This window comes from Thunnus thynnus, chromosome 22, assembly GCF_963924715.1.
Source record: "Thunnus thynnus chromosome 22, fThuThy2.1, whole genome shotgun sequence".
Taxonomy (NCBI): Eukaryota; Metazoa; Chordata; class Actinopteri; order Scombriformes; family Scombridae; genus Thunnus; species Thunnus thynnus.
Genome location: NC_089538.1, coordinates 3391388 through 3409374, shown reverse-complemented (window position 1 = coordinate 3409374; position 17987 = coordinate 3391388). Strand labels below are relative to the sequence as shown.

Below are 17987 nucleotides of genomic sequence, written 5' to 3'. Positions count from 1 at the left end.
CCAGTGGCACCACACACCTTGTTAATATTATGTAAGAATGCAAGGTGAGCCTTCAGGGCAAAGGTACCTGCAGTCAACCCAATGCTTCTAACACTATTTTAGCAACTAATGATACTTCCAAACCATGTTGGCTCCTAAAAATCACTGCTTACTGAAACAGTTTATTGTTGCTGATGTGGCAACAATAGTTTCTAGTACATTTTTAATTTAGTACTTTAAAATAAAACTTGAGTGATTATTAATGTTTCCTTTTTTTGGTAATTCTAAACTTAACACTTAACACAACACAACTGAAAATATTAGATCTGAGCTGAATCAATAGTAAATAACAGCTAAATCAAATCCAATCAATTCAGCATTGAATTGCAGTGCAAATTATCTGAAGATGCATACACACAGGGTTGTAGCCAGGATTTTAGAAATACTGAGGTCCAGATTCCCCCATTTTCCCCATGTTTATTTATTCACTCAACTGAGCGATTCAATTTTCTGCTAATTTTATCCTCCAAAATGATGGTCTAAATGTAATTTCAAAGCCTTCACCACATTGCTAGAAATATAAATCTGGTGGTGAAATACTAAATCCATTTATGTAATTTAATTTAACAATTTTTCCCTCTAAGAAAAGTGTGCCAAAATGTAATATCTTTTGTGTAAAGTCGAGGACATGACAGACCCTGATGTCCTCAATGGCCCTGAATGCATCATACCATCACCAAGATCCCAAACTTTCATAGCTTTCCTCTTACTTTCTAATATAATCATATCTTTTTTTCTAAGAAAAAAAGTGGGTTCCCCACTCTATTAGATGATCTGACAAGCACTTCCTGTGAAGCATATTGAGGCCTTTAGGGGTCTAGGCCCATATCATGAAAGACAAAATACACACAAAACACCCTCCTGTCCACATACTTTTGGCCAAACATTTATCCACCTTAACAGAAATTGGAGATGGCATTTCTTTAAGCTTTGGCTTATACAGTAGCTCTCTCACTACTTCACCCAAACCACACAATTCTGACTTTTCTAACTCATTTCTAAGCTGCAATTTCTCATTTTCTCCAGTTTTTTAATGATCTGTGAATAGAAGGGAGGAAATGACAGAGCAGGGAGAGGAAGATTAGAGCTCACCTCCAGTCTGGTGCGATCTATGTCTCTGGGAAGCTTCACTTTCACTCTATGCGTCACTGCCAGCATTTCATAGGGGTAGACCTGGCGAGCACAAAGTAAGCATTGTAGGAGATTTATTAGGGAACACAATTATAATCCAGTGTTCATATAACACTGCCAAGAATATTATTTCTAAGTATTAACAAATGAGGGAAATCTTACCTTGTACTCTGAGAAAGAAAGGAAAGAGAAAGAGAGAATTAATCTGGTGGAACAATGAGTTTTTATTTGAATTGCAGACCTATTATGATACAGCCTGAAAATAAATTACAACTCGTGGACTCAAATCTCCTCAAAACATTGGGTTTCAAAAGGCGTCAAAAGCATTATAAAAGGTTGTTCTACACACACACACACACACACACACACACACACACACTGTTACGAGTTTGGCATCCCTTCAACTCACTCTTTGCCCAAGATAAAGCCGGGACTGTACACACACATACTTGTAAACACACATCAATAATTCTGCAGCTGGAAAAATGACATCACCTCTCCACGCTGTTACCTCCACTCACTGATCTGGAGCCAGAGCTGCCGGGCTCCATATGCATGGGAACAATGTAATCGGGGATTGTAAACTGACCTTAGATCTGTACTCAAAAGGAAAGATGATATGGGCCTTTCCACATTTTATCGTTTAAAATTTTAGCTGATACTGTTATCTGGAGCTGGGAATCCAGCCTGTGACCTTTCTATTAAAAAACAGTCTCATACTGCACATAGATGTACACAATGCAGTAGGATGTATTAACACACTGATACAGCTCTTGTGTGTTGGCTCTGTACTACAGGATTTATAATGAAACAATGGAGTTGCAAAGTGGGAAAGTTTCTCCAGAAGTTAAAATTCCGTTCATTTTCTTTAAGGAGGCTAAGAGTTTGGCTTGGATGGACATGAAACTCTACTGGTCTGAATATGAGTATAAATGACAAGCAACTGTGTTAGAAAATATCTGTTTTTTTGATTAAAAACTCAAAGATATGTTAACTACAACGCCTATGGAATATTTTGGTCCAATCACAGTGTGGGCATGCTATTGTCAGTGTAATATTGTCAGTGACAATTCAAAGACAACTCTGAAATGGGAATTTAGGGGAGAAGAACTCCTCCAGAACAGCAGATCCTCAAACCTTTACTCTATGACTACAACGTTAAATTGCAGATTTTAAGAACCAGTTAACATAAACTTAAATTAATAAATAAATAATATTTAATACGTGTCTGCAGTAATTTGCAGTTAGTGACTGTATGAGGTTACAAAGCTGTATGTAATTTTGGCATTTAGCTGATGCACCGATGAACAGTGCAACAATGGAAACAACTGACATTAGCAAGAACAAAATAAAGAGCCGAGGATTAATAGCCTCACTCTCACCTCTCATGCCTCCCCAGCTCTGGGAGTCTGGGTCCACTTCATCCTCCACCATCTCAGCAGCCTGTAGGAACACACACACATATACATACACCTTTTAGACCACTGTTCAGCCCAGAACGTTGCTGTTTTTCATCAAAGCATGGGTTCATCTGAAAGTCTTTTAGTCACTGTGTTTGACCTTAATTTGTTCACATTCTTTCAGGGTGACCAACAGGAAGTGAGTGTCACACATTCTTCTGATAGTGAGCTTACATCCCTTAGTTTAAGACTAAAAGACAACTGAGAAGAGAAGGAAGCGCTCATGTTGGAAAGTGTTTGTCTGTCTGTTAATAGAACACAAGACACATAACCATGTTTATAGATGAGAAGAAGACATTAGCTAGAAGGCTGATATGGGTTGTGGTTCTTGAGGCTCTTTTTGTGTTGTGTCATGTCTATCTTCTGGCTTTTTGGTCAGTATAACTATTAGCCATAATGGTAGTAAAGTATGAATGATTGCAGCATGGCTATGCCAGTCGCTCAACCACTTTGGTCCAACCATTCAATAATTGGAGCAAAGTTTGATGTATCATATAGTCACTATTGGATACGTTGCCATTAATTTCATACAGACATTTGTGGTCCCCAGCAGATAACTTCCTAATGATAAGGTGAAACCCTGACCCTTTCTCTAGCACCAGAATGAGGTTCATATTTTTGTTTTTTAGTGTAATATCTTGACAATTATTGGATGGACTGGCACAACTTTTTTTTTCTCTACAGGATGAACTGTTATCACTTTGTTGGTCTTCTGACATTTCATGTTTTGCCACCATCAGGTTACAATTTCAGTTTGAATAGTACTTTGCCAAATTTATGACCAAATGAATTACATTACCATCAGCCTCAGCTGTACTTTGTGTTTAATTCTAATTATTAAATGTAAGCATGCTGATATACTAAACTAATATGAACCTGGGAAACTATACAGTCTAAACATCAGCATGTTTATATTGTCATTCTGGGCATGTTAGCATTTAGCCTCACAGAGCCGCTAGCTTGGCTGTAGACTCTTTGTACTGTTTCTTGAAAGAGAACACATGACATTTAATTTATGGAGATCTATACTTTAGCAGAATAAAACAAAATCATCCAAGTAAGTGCAATGAATTTTTACTCTAAATGGAGATCGAGCACTACTGTATATCATTCTGTGTGTATGCAATGTGCTTGCATAAAAATGTATTGTATATTATAAGTATAATGTTACATAGCTCCACGGTTAATAGAAAACAACATATCTCCCTTCATTCTGCTTCCAACATACTAAATCCACATTGTCAACAACACTAACCAGTAATGTCAGCAAGTGAAAAATAGTTCAATATACTTTGTGCCATGAATCCGTCACGGCTCCTGAGCTTTCATTTCCTTCTCTGTTCTGTTTTGTCTGCCTGTCCTCTATCCATCAACAAACTCAGAGGGAGAGCAGCAACGTCACATCAGTGGATGATAGACTAAATACCCCCAACGTCCTCATAATAAACTGGAGCCCTGCTTGTGAGGAGTGCATGGTACTGACTGACCTCTGAGTAATGTGATACCAAAACTGTGACAGAAAAGCTCAGGGAGGTTGAATTTTAAAACTGTGGAAAACATTTAAATGGTCTTAAATGCCACTCTGAAACTTCCTGTGTTGATTAGTGTAGGTCGGAGGTTGACTGAGAGAGGGGAGTGTTGATTTGATAAAACCTGTGGTGTAAACACATGAAATTGGAGGCCTGTTACTGTAACACAGTGGGTGATAGAGCTAGAGTAAGAAACAGCACCACCTAGTGGTCTCAAATGCAACAACAGTTAGATCCAACCAACACCTCAGTTAAGGCCCTCTCTTTCTTAGATCAAATAGCAAACCAAGAGAGCTTCCTCCTTGTCGTACAGTGGGCACTCAGGGTTTTTCTGTGCAATGGGGTACTATTATTATTTCAGGTGCGTTCAATTTTGGTTTTACTTCAAAACAAAATGGTAGCCAATCTGGCTTAATTGTTGTGTTGGTTTATTTACAACCCAGACCACCAGTTGGACCTACTTTCAGCTAAATTGCCATTCAGAGAGCTCAGCAATTACTTTGGTGAGTCAGTGTTATCTTAACTGATAAAACCAATGGCCAGAGCTATGAAAATGCAACTCAAGTTGTAATAAACCATAGTTTTCATTTGAGGACTAAAGGTAAAGTTATGGGATTTGAATACTTTTTGATTTCCTCCACTTCCTTGCAAATACCCTGTTTGAGTTTCTTTTTATGCTGTTTTATTTGTTGAACAATTCCTAATATATAGCCTCTGTCCCTTTACTGTCCCATCTTTGGTTTTATGTTTTTATAGGCAATATGTGTTGAATTTTTATGTAGAAACTTTTACAGTATTCTGATCGCATACATTTTTGTCTGTAAAAAATGACACAGTCCCATTAAACATTAGCACAGTTAATGTGCTGCTCCCACTGTCTTTTTGATAGTACCACTGGGGGGCGCCAAAGTTGGAAATTTTCAAATTTACATAGGGCCTTTTTTTGAGTAATTTCTGGCTTTATATCCATTAGCTGGTGCATAAGAATGTGACCACATTAATTTATTTATAAATAAATATCTTTGTTAAAAAAATATATATATATATATATTTAAATGACTTGATCATCTCTAGTAAATTCTTGAAAGACTCTTTTCACTACCCTATTGGTTACATAGGAACTTTTTAATTATTTTTTAAAAATACATATTACAGCCATTTTGAAATGGCTCCAGTTGTGACCAAAGCAACCACTTGTGCCATAACAATATTTGGATAATCTGTCACAAATGTAGCAGCTCACCTTATAGATGCCATTCCTTCCATAGCCAGGTAAGGATGCAGACTTACTGTAGGGGAAATCTGATGAGAGACAAAGACATTTATGATCATTTTACACTGTAGTTTTTGTTCAAAGATTCATGTTGTTTAATTTGTTTCACTCACACCAGGCTGAGCTTGTGATTGGCTACTTACTTGGGTGAGAAGTATCAGTGGGCAGACTGCAGGTTGACTTGCAGGGATCAAGGTCTTCTGGACCCATATGTCCATCAATCTCACTCTTCAAAATCATCCAACTGGTCCTCTGTAGAGAGAGAGGGAAAGAAAGAGAGAGAGACAGAGACAGAAAGATGGACAGAAGTGATGGATAATGGAAAAGTATGAGTTAGTGAATTAGTAAATGGATGTATCTGTATAGTATTAAATGTGACTTGAAAAAAGGACAGATATGGACAGACAGATACAGACACTTTTGTGTAAACACTCACTCACACCCACCTTGCTATCGTCCCCATCCTGCCAGGATGTTCTAGAAGCTGTAAAACAGTCAGATGTTACATGATGTCACAGTTAATGTGCTAGATCATCTGCCTCTCCGCTCCAGTGTAATGCACTATTAACTCTAGAGTAAATCACCTCTGGACCATGACATCATCAGCTGTAGACAGCACCTACAGGGAGCTCCACATGCACTGTGTAACTGTACAGTAAAACAGGGTGGATAGCAACCAGTAACATCTGTATCAACACAGTACTCCAACATTTTGGGAGTTTGACCCATTGGTCATAGGAGGAAGATATTTCAACAACTATAACCCTGACTACCATGAAATTTGATATGGATATTCATGGTTGCCTGATTTGACCCCATGCTCTTTCATCTAGTGTCACTATATGGTCAACAAACACTTTTCTCCAATACAAGCTAGCAGCTGTGTTATGGTATTGAGGTGCATACAGACAGTAAATGTATTCTTTCATATTGATATACTATGTTACTGTTTCATTACATTTGTCCTTGTCACCTCAACACTTCTTTTTATACAGCTGTGACGCTACCTTGGTATACATTGCTATATTAGTATTTAGCTATATTAGCTTTAACTACTATTTGTTAGCTGTTCATCAGAGCTAAAACAATGGATCAATTAGTTGATCGACACAAAATTAATCTGCAGCTTTTTCGGGAACTGATTAATCTTTTAGGTCAATTTTTGTAACAAAAATGGCAAACCTTATTGATTCCAGGTTATCAGTTGTGATTTTTTGCTGCTCTTCATTGTCTTATCTGATGGTAAACTCAGTTTCTCTGGATTTTTGACTGTCAGACAAAGCAATTTCAGACTTTGCAAATGATGTTATATAGACCAAAGATTAATCAATTATCAGCAGAATAATCAAACTTTCTCAAGGACTACAACATACATATTTTGGATAGGGAGGACAGATGGTTTGAAAGAGTGAAGGAGGTGATCTACGTCAAAGTAGGGAAACCATCTCTCAACAGAGGAGGAGGGCTACGACACCAATTATCCCCCACCTACAATGCTGTCCTTTCATCCCTTCCCAGGAGATTTAACAACCACTCACATTTGGCCTCATGTGACAACTCCAATGACTGTTGTTTACACTTGGCCTCAGGTGACACCAACACACAGCCAGGAGCACTAACAAACCAAGTGGTATCAATGACCTTGATAACAGCCCCACAGAGGTTAAATACCTGGGACTCCCTGCCAGTCAGTTAGAACTGAAGAAGCCCCTTGGATGAGAAGTGAGATGTCTTGAAGGATCTATAACCAGTCAACCAGATTAAATCCTCCTTGGAAGTAGGAGCATTCATTACTTGGAAGAAAGGCTCAGATTTTCTTTTCCTTTTTCTCTCTGGCAGACAGCACCAGCTGTGTCAATGACTTAACGTCTGCTTGAATGTATACTATCTAAGATGCTGACAGCTAGCTTATACATCTGTATGACATATGCAGCTGGTTTACTTGTCATATTTGAAAAAGATTAATATTTCCTTGTGTGATTGAGGTGATAAAAGCTCCTGTGTCCATGTGGTTTGGTTGAACCCTTTCATATGCTTGACTGTGTTTCTTCAGAAATGCAACATGTAGCTGGAGGGTAACTATAGTGAAAACCACACACCATATTTTAGACACACAAACAATGGTCAGGAGTGACGGTGATAAAAACAGTGACCGGCACAACACTAATGCCACCATACAAAGTGATTCATGTACCCAACCATTCACAGTGAACACGCTGTCACAGTTTCACCACTAAAACCAACAAATGAGCTGGTGAGATGAGTGCAGACATGCATGAACGGGGTGAGCAAATTAACACCAATAGACCCCCAATCCCAATCAACTTCACTCCCAAATGGGTTGTATTATTTATATAGATATGTTGCAATATGTTGCAATATCAATCAGATATTGAAATTTGGCCTTTGTTTGAGTAAAACCCAATTATGCAAACTTTGTTCAAATTTTCAAAAAAGCAGTATGATGTTATCACTAGACCCTGATCAAGGATTTTTCCCTTCTCTCTAGTTAATTTTAAGTCTAAATCTACTAGTTAAATTTAGGTATTGCAGAAAACTGCTACCACACCGCCCTCTAGAAAATTTTAATCACGTTTGGCAACACCCCAATCAGTGATGTCATAGAAGGTGTTTTGCATTTGACTCCTGATGTAAAATACCTCCTGTGACATCACTGATTAGAGAGCAGCCAGAAATGCAACATACTTCAATGTTTCAGCCTGTAAAGACCCGTACATCAGCTCTTTAAAACTACAGTAGGATTATATGCAGGCAAGTGGCTCCAAATGGCAGTGAGAAGCTGTTCTAGCTACTGAAGATCAAAACATTTTGAATTGATTAGTTAGAAATTAACTTTAAAAAATATCAAGTAAGCTATCAATTAACCTAATCAAGTGCACATTCCTGGTAGATTACTTGGAAATTTAAACTGAGAAATTCTACTGTTTACTTCACAATCGTCGATATGGAAAATAAAATCATTTCTAAGATAACTTTCCAGAATTTCTAAATATCCCAGTATTATAGACCACTGTGCAGTGTTTTGGCATCTGATAAATCTTGGATGTAGCACAACTCACAGATGTAGTGAGGCCTTAGTAAGCTTCTCATAAAGTGCTAACAGCACTGAAACAGTGCAGATGATCCGACAAGCGCTTCCACCATAAGAGAATTATTTTGGGTTGTTTGTGGATTGTCTGTTTCAGTAACTTTCCGAAACAATCTGACTGTTATGCCCATTTTATGCAATGACTGTTCAGGTCTTTTATTCATTCCTCATACAACTGCTTCCCTCTGTCAAGACTACAAAGACTCGCAAAACGCACTTAATTCTTGGAGAGTGATTGGGTAGGCAGTGTGATGAAGCCAGAGGGAGGTTATTACAGCAGGCTTTTTAAAACCACTTTCAAGTGTGGCTATTTGGAAGAGGTATAACACTTAATCTTAGATATGCTTGAAGCATACTGAACTGTTTACTCAAGCTGGTCTTCCTGGTTTGCATTTTATCTTGTCACGGGTACCTGGAGCATTATGCCCACAACGATTGTTTTCTGTCTGCATGTCAACTTAGGCTGATAGCGTCAGTTAAATTTTTTACATATTTATCTTGCCTCGTTAAAGCCTTTTATTTCAGGGAAGGGCAACTTCTCTCAGAGCAGGGTCATATGAAAACACCTTAGATTTGCTTCTACCTTAAAAGCTTCTGGTTTGCAAAAGTCAATGTTTTTTTGGTACATTTTGTCATAACCTTGTGCTCAATCACAATGTCAAACCTTGATAGATTTTGCTTTTGTCTATTAAGTTGATTTATAACACTGAATGGGTGCTGTACTCTTACACCAGCCCTATGCATGTAGATCCATGGAGTCTACTAGACCAGTGCAGGCCTAGGTGAAAAGGGAGGAGAGCTTGGATAAACAGATGATGAGATGACTGACAGGCGACATGCAACACATCGTGCAGAGACCAGACCAGAGAAGGTAGTGTTAACGAGGACTGTACCATGCTGTCTGTAGATGGGGGGTTTTCTATAGATATTATCTTTGACCATAGTCTCTGGAGATGGGAACAGGCGCAGAGGAAAGAAAATGGAAGAAGCCAACATGGGAGGGAGAGAAAGAAAGAGAGAGAATGAGAAAAAGAAACATGAGTTAGCAGTTACTGGGGGATGAGATATTTTGAAGAAGCAAAGGAGGCGCAGTATAGTTTGATTCAACACAAGACATTTGTCATTTTTATTATGGCACATCAGAAACATCAGCAGTTTTGTATTATTCATGCAGCATATTCAAAATATATCAATTTATTGGTCTTTGTTGAAGGGGAATGGGAGGTTATTTGATGCAGAACTATTCATTGACATTCAAAGAATAATATATGAAATCACATATGTTCCCCAGGCATCAAACAGTCCAATTGTATTAGCAAATCTTTAAAGAATTTCAGAGAATGTAATAATTATAAAACCATTCAAAAAGGGGCACCTACATTAATAATATAAACATCACAACAATAGAGCAAAGTCAAAAGTTAATTTAAGTCATGTTGCATTAACTGTAATACCAGATTAAGTTCCTCTGGAGGATAATGGGGATAGTATGTTCTTTCCTAAGGCTGATCTAATCCATTTTAGTGTCAGTGGACCCAGACAGGCCCCTGACAGAGATGCTTAGTAACAACTGTCACACATTAAGCCACAGCAGAAACATGACTCACAATAAAACAACACATGTGGGTCATTTATCTGGCTTGTTTCAGTGCCTGCCAGCATCTGAAACAATATCCATATAAAAGCAATAAGGACGAAGACTATGAAAGCCATTAAGTGGATAATCATTGGCTGTTTTTTCCACTTAACTTGCTTCCAACATGGGAGGTTTTTTTTCCTCTGCATGACTGACAGTGTAATTGTCAATGGGAACAATATGTTGGATCAAATGGGTTTTCCTCTGTGAGAGACTGAAAGTAATGAAAGATACACTGTTTAATGTCAAATCCTATCCAAATGTATTGTAAATTTTATTATAAGTGATGCAATCTCATGTCAGATCATTGCTGTGTCAGAAAGGAATTGCTTTGAAATTAGCAAACAGTAGGGACACCAGGAATAAAAGAGTCTGAGATATATATATTAAAAAAAAACAGAAAGGCAAGAAGTCAACACTATAAAGTACAACGTTAAGACATTGGGCCTCATGCAAGAACCACCCATATGAACATATTAATTCTTAAGTAGCATGTACGAGGGATTTAGGGACATTTTCAAACCTGTAGTTTATTTGCTCTGGTCCAAATTGACGGATGAGTCGGTAAAACTTTTGACTAGTATGGTAGGTCGGATCACGTTCCACAAATAAACCACTCCAGAATCAATTTGTGTTTTCATACAGCACGTCCAAAATAAAACCCACAAAAACGTGACAAACATCTAAATCATTGCAATTCAAATTTAAGGCTGTTACCCCCTGTTATTTCAGAAAGGTTGTTTCACCATAACAGGACCACATGGCAGTGAAGACATTTTGGATATGCAAGCCCTGCATTTAAGAACAGAGAAAAGGCAATACCACAGCTAATAAAAGCCATTAAAATGTTTTGATTAGGGAAGGTCATTTGATAGATAAATTAAGATAATTAAAATGTAAAATATAATACAGTTTTGTATTGATTTTGAGGAGGTGCTGTATTTTGTTCTGGTATTTTAAGTCTACAGTCATAGTTGAAGTACTTGCCATTAGATCAAACCATTCATTCTTTATTTCTGTGACTTTCTGGACTTAAACCTCTGCAGAATGAAGTTCTTTTTATCATTTTTGTGAATGAAACCAGTAGCAGAAAAGGTAGCCTTAGTTTACAATAAGGTGTGCACTTAAGACATTTTGCAAAATTTTATTAGGGATACAAACAAGCAAGTCTCACATAAAAAAGAGAGGTGTAGAATAAGGATATGAACATGTTTTTGCATGAGGCCCATTGTAACCAGTTTGGTACTGTAAATCTAACATATATTGTTACCTTCACAAGACTTAGCAGCATATACCTGGGTAGAAAGAGGTCCAATGCCCTGGAAAATAAAAGTCTTACTTGGTCAAAACTAGCAATCTTGAATTGGCTGGCCTCCACGTGTTGAAGTTTTAATCTTGCTGCAGTGATGTAGAAGTGTATTTGATACACCTAACATTTTTGGGTGGATCAGAGGTACAACAGAAACTTTCATCCATTGGAAGGTCAATGAAACAATGCTTTTCAGTTTGGGGTTAAGGAATTGGTTGGCAAACCAACCTAAACTGTGCTATCAAATAATTTAGTGACAGAGATTCTCATTACTACGAATGCCAAACAAGTTGGCACTAATAGTTTTGTAAAGCTCATGTTGTTTTTGTAATGTTATGATTTGGTAGCCTGCCTTGTAATTCACCTTCATACCACACATCACAGCCTTGTCCATAGAATGTGTAAAGATGTAGGGAAGATTAAGAGTTAAGCTGCGAGCCAAGCGGTGCGGTTATGGCCTACCTGGTATGTGGAAATGTCGAGGAGCAGCCACGTATGTAGAAGCAGAGGAAGGGGATTTGCCATCAGAGTAGGTGGATAAGCTTGGGGTACTCCGACCACTTTCACTACCTCCAGTTGGGGACGCAGTTGGGTGAGCAATGGATATGAAAGGCAAAAGGGGAGGGGTTTGGGGGAAAAAAAGGGTGTTGGGGGGCAAAAGGGCAGCGTTATGGTAGGCATATTGATAAAGCTCAAATATAAAGCTTTGATTATGACATTTATGCAGGTGACTTGATGACCCAGCCGTTTACTATATTTATATTTGTTTTACTGAAACTATATCTTATGCAAATTCACTGAGTTTTTGGTGGCATGTCCTGCTTATTATCCACTTATTAAAGTGATGGGATACAAAACTCATCCTGGTAGACTTCTGGATGTTACTTTAGCATACACTATGTTATGCTATGTTGTCCCTCAGTCCAAATCTCCTTTTCCTCAACAACTTGCTCCAGATCCTTCACAATGGCACTCAGGTGAGCTGGGAGGTGTAATCTCTCCTGAGTCTCTCCGAGTCTGTTACATCTGAAACACCACACAAAGGCATCCAGGGTGCCTGAACCATGTCTTATGACTCCTCTCATTGCAAAGCAGTGGCATCCTAAAAGCTAGGCACTGTGAAATTACTGGTCTCCCTAATCAAACATAGCATGGAACCAGCCATCCTTCTCAGAAACCTTGCTTCAGCTACTGGTACTTCCAATTTTAGTCTGTTTATCCAAAGCCTATGACTATAGTTGAGGGTCAAAATGAAGACCAGTCCATAAATTGATAGCTTTGCTTTGTAGCAAAGGGTTTGTTCACTACCATGACCCAGTGTGACCAATCCACCTTTTTGCATAATAAACATGGAGATGCTGATCTTGATTGCGTCACACTTAACAAACTGCTCAAGAGCTTACCCTTGATTGAACTAAAGCCTCTTTCACACATAGTTCCCGGCAAATTTCTGCGATAACTTTTCAGGCACCGCTAGTGATTTTTACTATTCACACATGCAGCTACATTCAGGAACATTTCTGTCTTGTGCCACTTCACACATGCTACGGCAATGCCGGGATAGATGGGGCAAAGGACAGTCCAGCAGATGGCGGTAATAAAACACTTATGGATGCCAACCGCCATAAAACTAAACAGAGGAAGAGAGCTAAACTCACATAACTCAGATCAACCTTTCAGTTCTGATCAAATATGAATTAAGATTATATTACTGCATTGCCTATTTCTCTCCTCAAATGTTTTTAGAAACTAAACAGTGTACTGTTTAGCTGTAATATGAAAAAGTTTGTGACCGCCATGTTGAAAACAAACAAGCCAAAACCAATCACCTCCCAACTCACAGTACTTCACCCACAGGTCAAGTCTTGTGATTGGTTCGCTCGCTCCACATGAAAGCGTCTTTTGTCAGATGGACGTAACCCTATATGTGCTTGTCCCTGCAATGTTACCACTTTCATTCACAACAAAGCCGAACCAGCATTTTCCCTGAAATGGTACTAGGTCTTGTGGTCAGAAATTGGCGGTACAGATTTCCCAGAATATCCATCCCTGCTCCCATTCACACATGACCTGTGAAAGGGGCTTAAAAGGACAACATGCTACATCTTACAGTATATCCATTATGTTTCATATCCAAAATTTCACCAACCTTTGTCGATCAAAGGTTGCTTTTCATGGCTAAATACACCATGCAGCTGCTTTTGATTTGGTTCCACTGGCTGGCGTAAACCTGTCTGTGTGGAGTTTGGATGTTCTTCCTGTGGCTGTGGGGGCATCCTCCGGGCCCTCCAGTTTCCTCCCACAGTCCAAAGACATACAGGTTAGGTTAACTGGAGACTCTACATTACCCATAGGTGTTACCTTTGACAGACTGGCAACCTGTAACTATACCAGGAGTTGGGATAGGCTTCAGCCACCTATGACCCTGTGCAGGATAAGTGGATCTGCTTCACAGAACAAAGTGCTTCACACTGAAGTGATTAATCGAAGCCACTGAACTGATTCATTCAAAACTTGCAGAGTTCTTGAAACCCAGCCCGTTTTCACACCTATGCACATCTGGCCAGTTGCTGCAGAAAGTGGAGGTATAGACTATAGGAGTGTTGGTTTTGAATAGCTCTAATCACTGTTCAGACACAGCTGGTATTGTTCTAAACAGCTCTTTTCTGGAGGGGATGGTCTTGGAGACTTTGTTCTCATCACTTAATAGCTTAAGGTACAAAATCCCAATGATAATAATCAATAATGGCAGTGAAAGTTACCCATAATTATGTTTGATCTTTGTTTTTTCCAGTTTGGGTGTGTGTGTTGTTGTAAGTGTTAAGTGCATGTTTGACCATGACCAGGGTCCACCCTATTGTGTTACGTCACAGGCAGGCTGGGTGATGGAGTCACTGACACCCTTAAGGCCAAAACTAATAAACACTCTACATCCAGAGCTTTGAGGAAGAAACAGAGAGAGGAATTGAGTGTGTGTGTGTGTGTGTGTGTGTGTGTGTTTGTGTGTGTGTGTGTGTGAAAGAAAGTGTTAGCTGATTGAACACACACTCTTCTCCCCTCAGACAAAGAGGAACCAACAGCAGCAATCTGGATGCAAGTGGATGAGATCACTGACACACACAGCAGTGCCGTTAGTGCAGGTTTGAGTGATCTCCTACACATAAACACAATCACACACACATGCCCATAAACACACACACGCGTACACACCAGAGTACTGTTAGTGCAGGTCTAAATGTAGGGCAGATCCTCCACACAAACATCTGGTGCTAAGGTTGAACGTGATGGAGGCTTGGGGAGTTTGGGGAGGAGATGCATTATAATTCGTCTTAACAGGTTGCACAAAAGGTCGACAAAAGGTGGACACCATTCATCACTCAAAAACCAATAACACAATAACAAGATATAAAAGTTGATTGCAAAAAAGCATGCATTATTCATCCTTGCAAGGTCATTTCCCCATCTCCCCCTCAATCGGAATCACTTGACAACACATTTGAATAGTCTGAGAGCGTTGTTTAGGTCTTACTACAACAGTAACTCTTATGAGGGAACCTGATAACTTATTAAAACATGAGCCTGTTGCATGACAACAAATAGCCCTCTTTCACGGTGTGTTAGGAACCGCTAGAGCCTGAAAGAGGCCAGCGACGCACTGTGTTACATGCCACTGCAACTGGCAACCAGACCCCAAATTACAGCTCGGCCAGCTCGGGCTATTTCATTCCTCTATTCCCCCTCCTCTCTTTCATCTTCCCCATTGGAGAACTCCCCTCTCAGCCTCTCCACCCTGTCATGGAAAAACCACCAAAACCCTGGACCACGTGTTCGTGATTTTCTGTGCAAATGTTCAAGTGGAAGCTCATTCCGTTCCTTCTCTACCTCCTCCTTTTAATCAGGCTATTTCAAGGTCCAGTGATGCACATGTTAGAAAAATGTGTTCCTACTGTTGTATATAGGACAAAAATACTAATCCTTTTTAATGCAAAGGTTCTATAAGTGAAAAGGAGCTACTTCAATTAGGACTTTCACTCTTTATTCAAAATTGAAACTACCATTTGAACATTATAAAAAATATATTAGATCTGTAATGATCTGTTTAAATTCAACATTCTCAGTGTAGAAGTGCAACAGGCTGTGCCTTCTTCTTCAGCAGAGGGCGGTTCCTAAAATGCACTGTCTGATGCAGTAAATTAGACTATTGTTGTGATCTTTGCTAACGCAAAATGGAGAACAAAAACGGAGAACAAAAAGTGCTAAACAGATCATCATGACACCAAACAATCTCAGAAGTAATGGAAAAATAGTGGAAAAAGGTAGGGCCAGGGACACACTGCCTGCATGAGCAGCATGTGTACAATGCTGAACTTCTTGCTTTTCATTTTGGCGCCCATGTTAACAGGTTAGAGCAGCCACAAAGCCTGTGTGAGCCACACATCTCACGCACATCTCACGTGCAGCTGGAGCAGTGCATGATCTAGAGATTCAATGTCTTGCCTATTTTTTCTGCATGACATGCGCGGTTCTCAGCAAAAACAGAAATAGATAATAGAAGTGATCTGTTGATAGTCATATTGACATCATACTAGCAACATTACACCTTCCACTATAGTTTCAATGTCCATATCTGTAGAATATGTCACAGACATGAAAAAAATATGAAGTGTCACCGCTGCACGTCAGCCTGCATGGTGCATGCCAAGCCAGGGAGCCTCTCTGGTGGGGAACTCTCCTGCTCGCATTCTGTGATATTAGTTCAAACGGAGGCTCCTGCCTGTTGTTTTACTTGCTTTCAAATTGAGATTTGATGTTGTTATTTTTTGTTGTGAGTTAGTTTGAGGTTTGTGTTTGGCTCGTTCGGGGAACTAGGTGTCGTCTGGAGGGATTTTCTTCACTTGGAGCTGTGACAGTGGGGCGAAATAATCAATATAATCAATAAAAAATCCCTGTCCTGTGTGAGGAGTGCATGTGCCTGTCACCGAAGTAGCCCCAACCTGACCCCACTATGCCTGTCAGAAAGAAAGCCACTTTCACCACGCTTCTTAATCTTTTTCTGTCTAAACTAAATTTAAATGAAATTTATAATGAAATCATATGAAACATTCTATTATTGATGGCCATTATCAAAGTCAAACTCTATGTAGAAAGATAGTCTGGCAGTGTCAGCGCCTTGGCAGCAACACTGTCTGTATGGACACTGCACATGTGCAAGCCACAGCGATTCAGCAATGCATACATGCTGCTCAGGTCGAGGTAGGCTGTGTGGCCCAGGCCTAAAGTTGTTTCCTGACTTGTAAAACACAACTGCCCTACAGTAACATTAACTTATCTCTCAAGTGACGCAGCATAGGCACTGCAAATGAACAAGACAATGTCAATTCTAAGACATAGTTCAGGGTTAGGCAATGTGTGTAGCATTTGGAGTGATTTGAAAAAATTCCATTAGTTAAAGTTTGTTCGAACTTTTCCTGCATCTGCTTCTTCAGCATTTGGTTCTATTAGTTATGATAATATTGTACTCACTAATGTAACTGATCAGATCTTGGAATGCTGTGACATCCTTAAAATATGTCCAATAGGGCAGCAAACGTGTGATCAGGTGATAAGACAGGTTATAAATACATGGCAGTTACCAATTAATTTGAGGTAACACTACGAGCATACACATAATGCCGCTAATAATCCCTCATTGCACAATGGAACTTTGAAGAACACAGCTACAGCAACTAGGGTAGGTCAAATTTGAACAAAGGAAAGAAGTCAGGCTGTACACTGTGGTGGATGCTGGGCAATAATTTTATTGTTTGTCTTATCTTTCTCTTTAAAATTCATCTAACTAACCTGGGGAGTTAGTTTTCAACCAGTCTCTTCCCTTCTGGACTTACTTTTAGCAAGGTCACTGTATAGCGAGTTTTCAGCACTTATTTTGGTGAGTACAATGTCATCATAACTGATAAGAGAAAACGGCTCTTGGCTTTTAAGATACGAAAATAAAACCCAAGTTGTTATAAACTGTAGTTTCCCTTTAAACTGTGTCAGGGTGTATCTTTAATGACTCTTATCTGTTGTAAAAAATATGCTGGTGATAACATCTGCAGATGGTCAATATACCACATGTATGCAGTTTGGGTAATGATGCTGCAGAGTCTCCAAGATTTATGCTGACCAATCCCTCTTTCTTATCTCCTTGGCTTGCAGCTAAAACATCTCAATATTTGTCAGTGCCTTGGTCAAGGGAGTTGTTTCTAAGGAATGCATTTACTGATAATAGTTTGACATGACTTGACATTATGTGTTTCTGTCAAAAAACAACTGATTTTAACAATGATTGTCATCACTCTGCCAACAAACCTCAATGTGCCTTTTCATCAGTCATCAAAAAAAAAACAACTGCATTCTCCTTTAGATTCACATCAAGGACACAAGAAGATAAACACCAAAGGGATACAGTTGGCCACATGATAATGAACAAGGAATCATTCAGGAAAAACAACAGGGTAA

At 39.1% G+C, this 17987-nt stretch overlaps 1 protein-coding gene across 17 annotated transcripts in view; it reads right to left on the bottom strand.

Moving 5' to 3' along the window:
* ablim2 (actin binding LIM protein family, member 2) overlaps positions 1-17987 on the bottom strand; it is a 100323-nt gene that overhangs the window by 6406 nt on the left and 75930 nt on the right. For 6 of the 17 annotated variants that reach the window (XM_067579086.1, XM_067579093.1, XM_067579087.1 and 3 more), the window contains 6 exons: positions 11949-12056; positions 9435-9488; positions 5879-5916; positions 5576-5684; positions 5403-5461; positions 1284-2613 (listed from right to left, as the gene is read on the bottom strand). In XM_067579086.1, the coding sequence (XP_067435187.1) occupies positions 2365-2613; positions 5403-5461; positions 5576-5684; positions 5879-5916; positions 9435-9488; positions 11949-12056 (617 nt within the window). In that variant the 3' untranslated portion in view covers positions 1284-2364. Of the gene's footprint in view, positions 1-1131; positions 1213-1281; positions 2614-5402; positions 5462-5575; positions 5685-5878; positions 5917-9434; positions 9489-11948; positions 12057-17987 lie in introns of those variants that run through there. The other 11 variants (XM_067579085.1, XM_067579090.1, XM_067579091.1 and 8 more) reach the window with 7 other exon arrangements.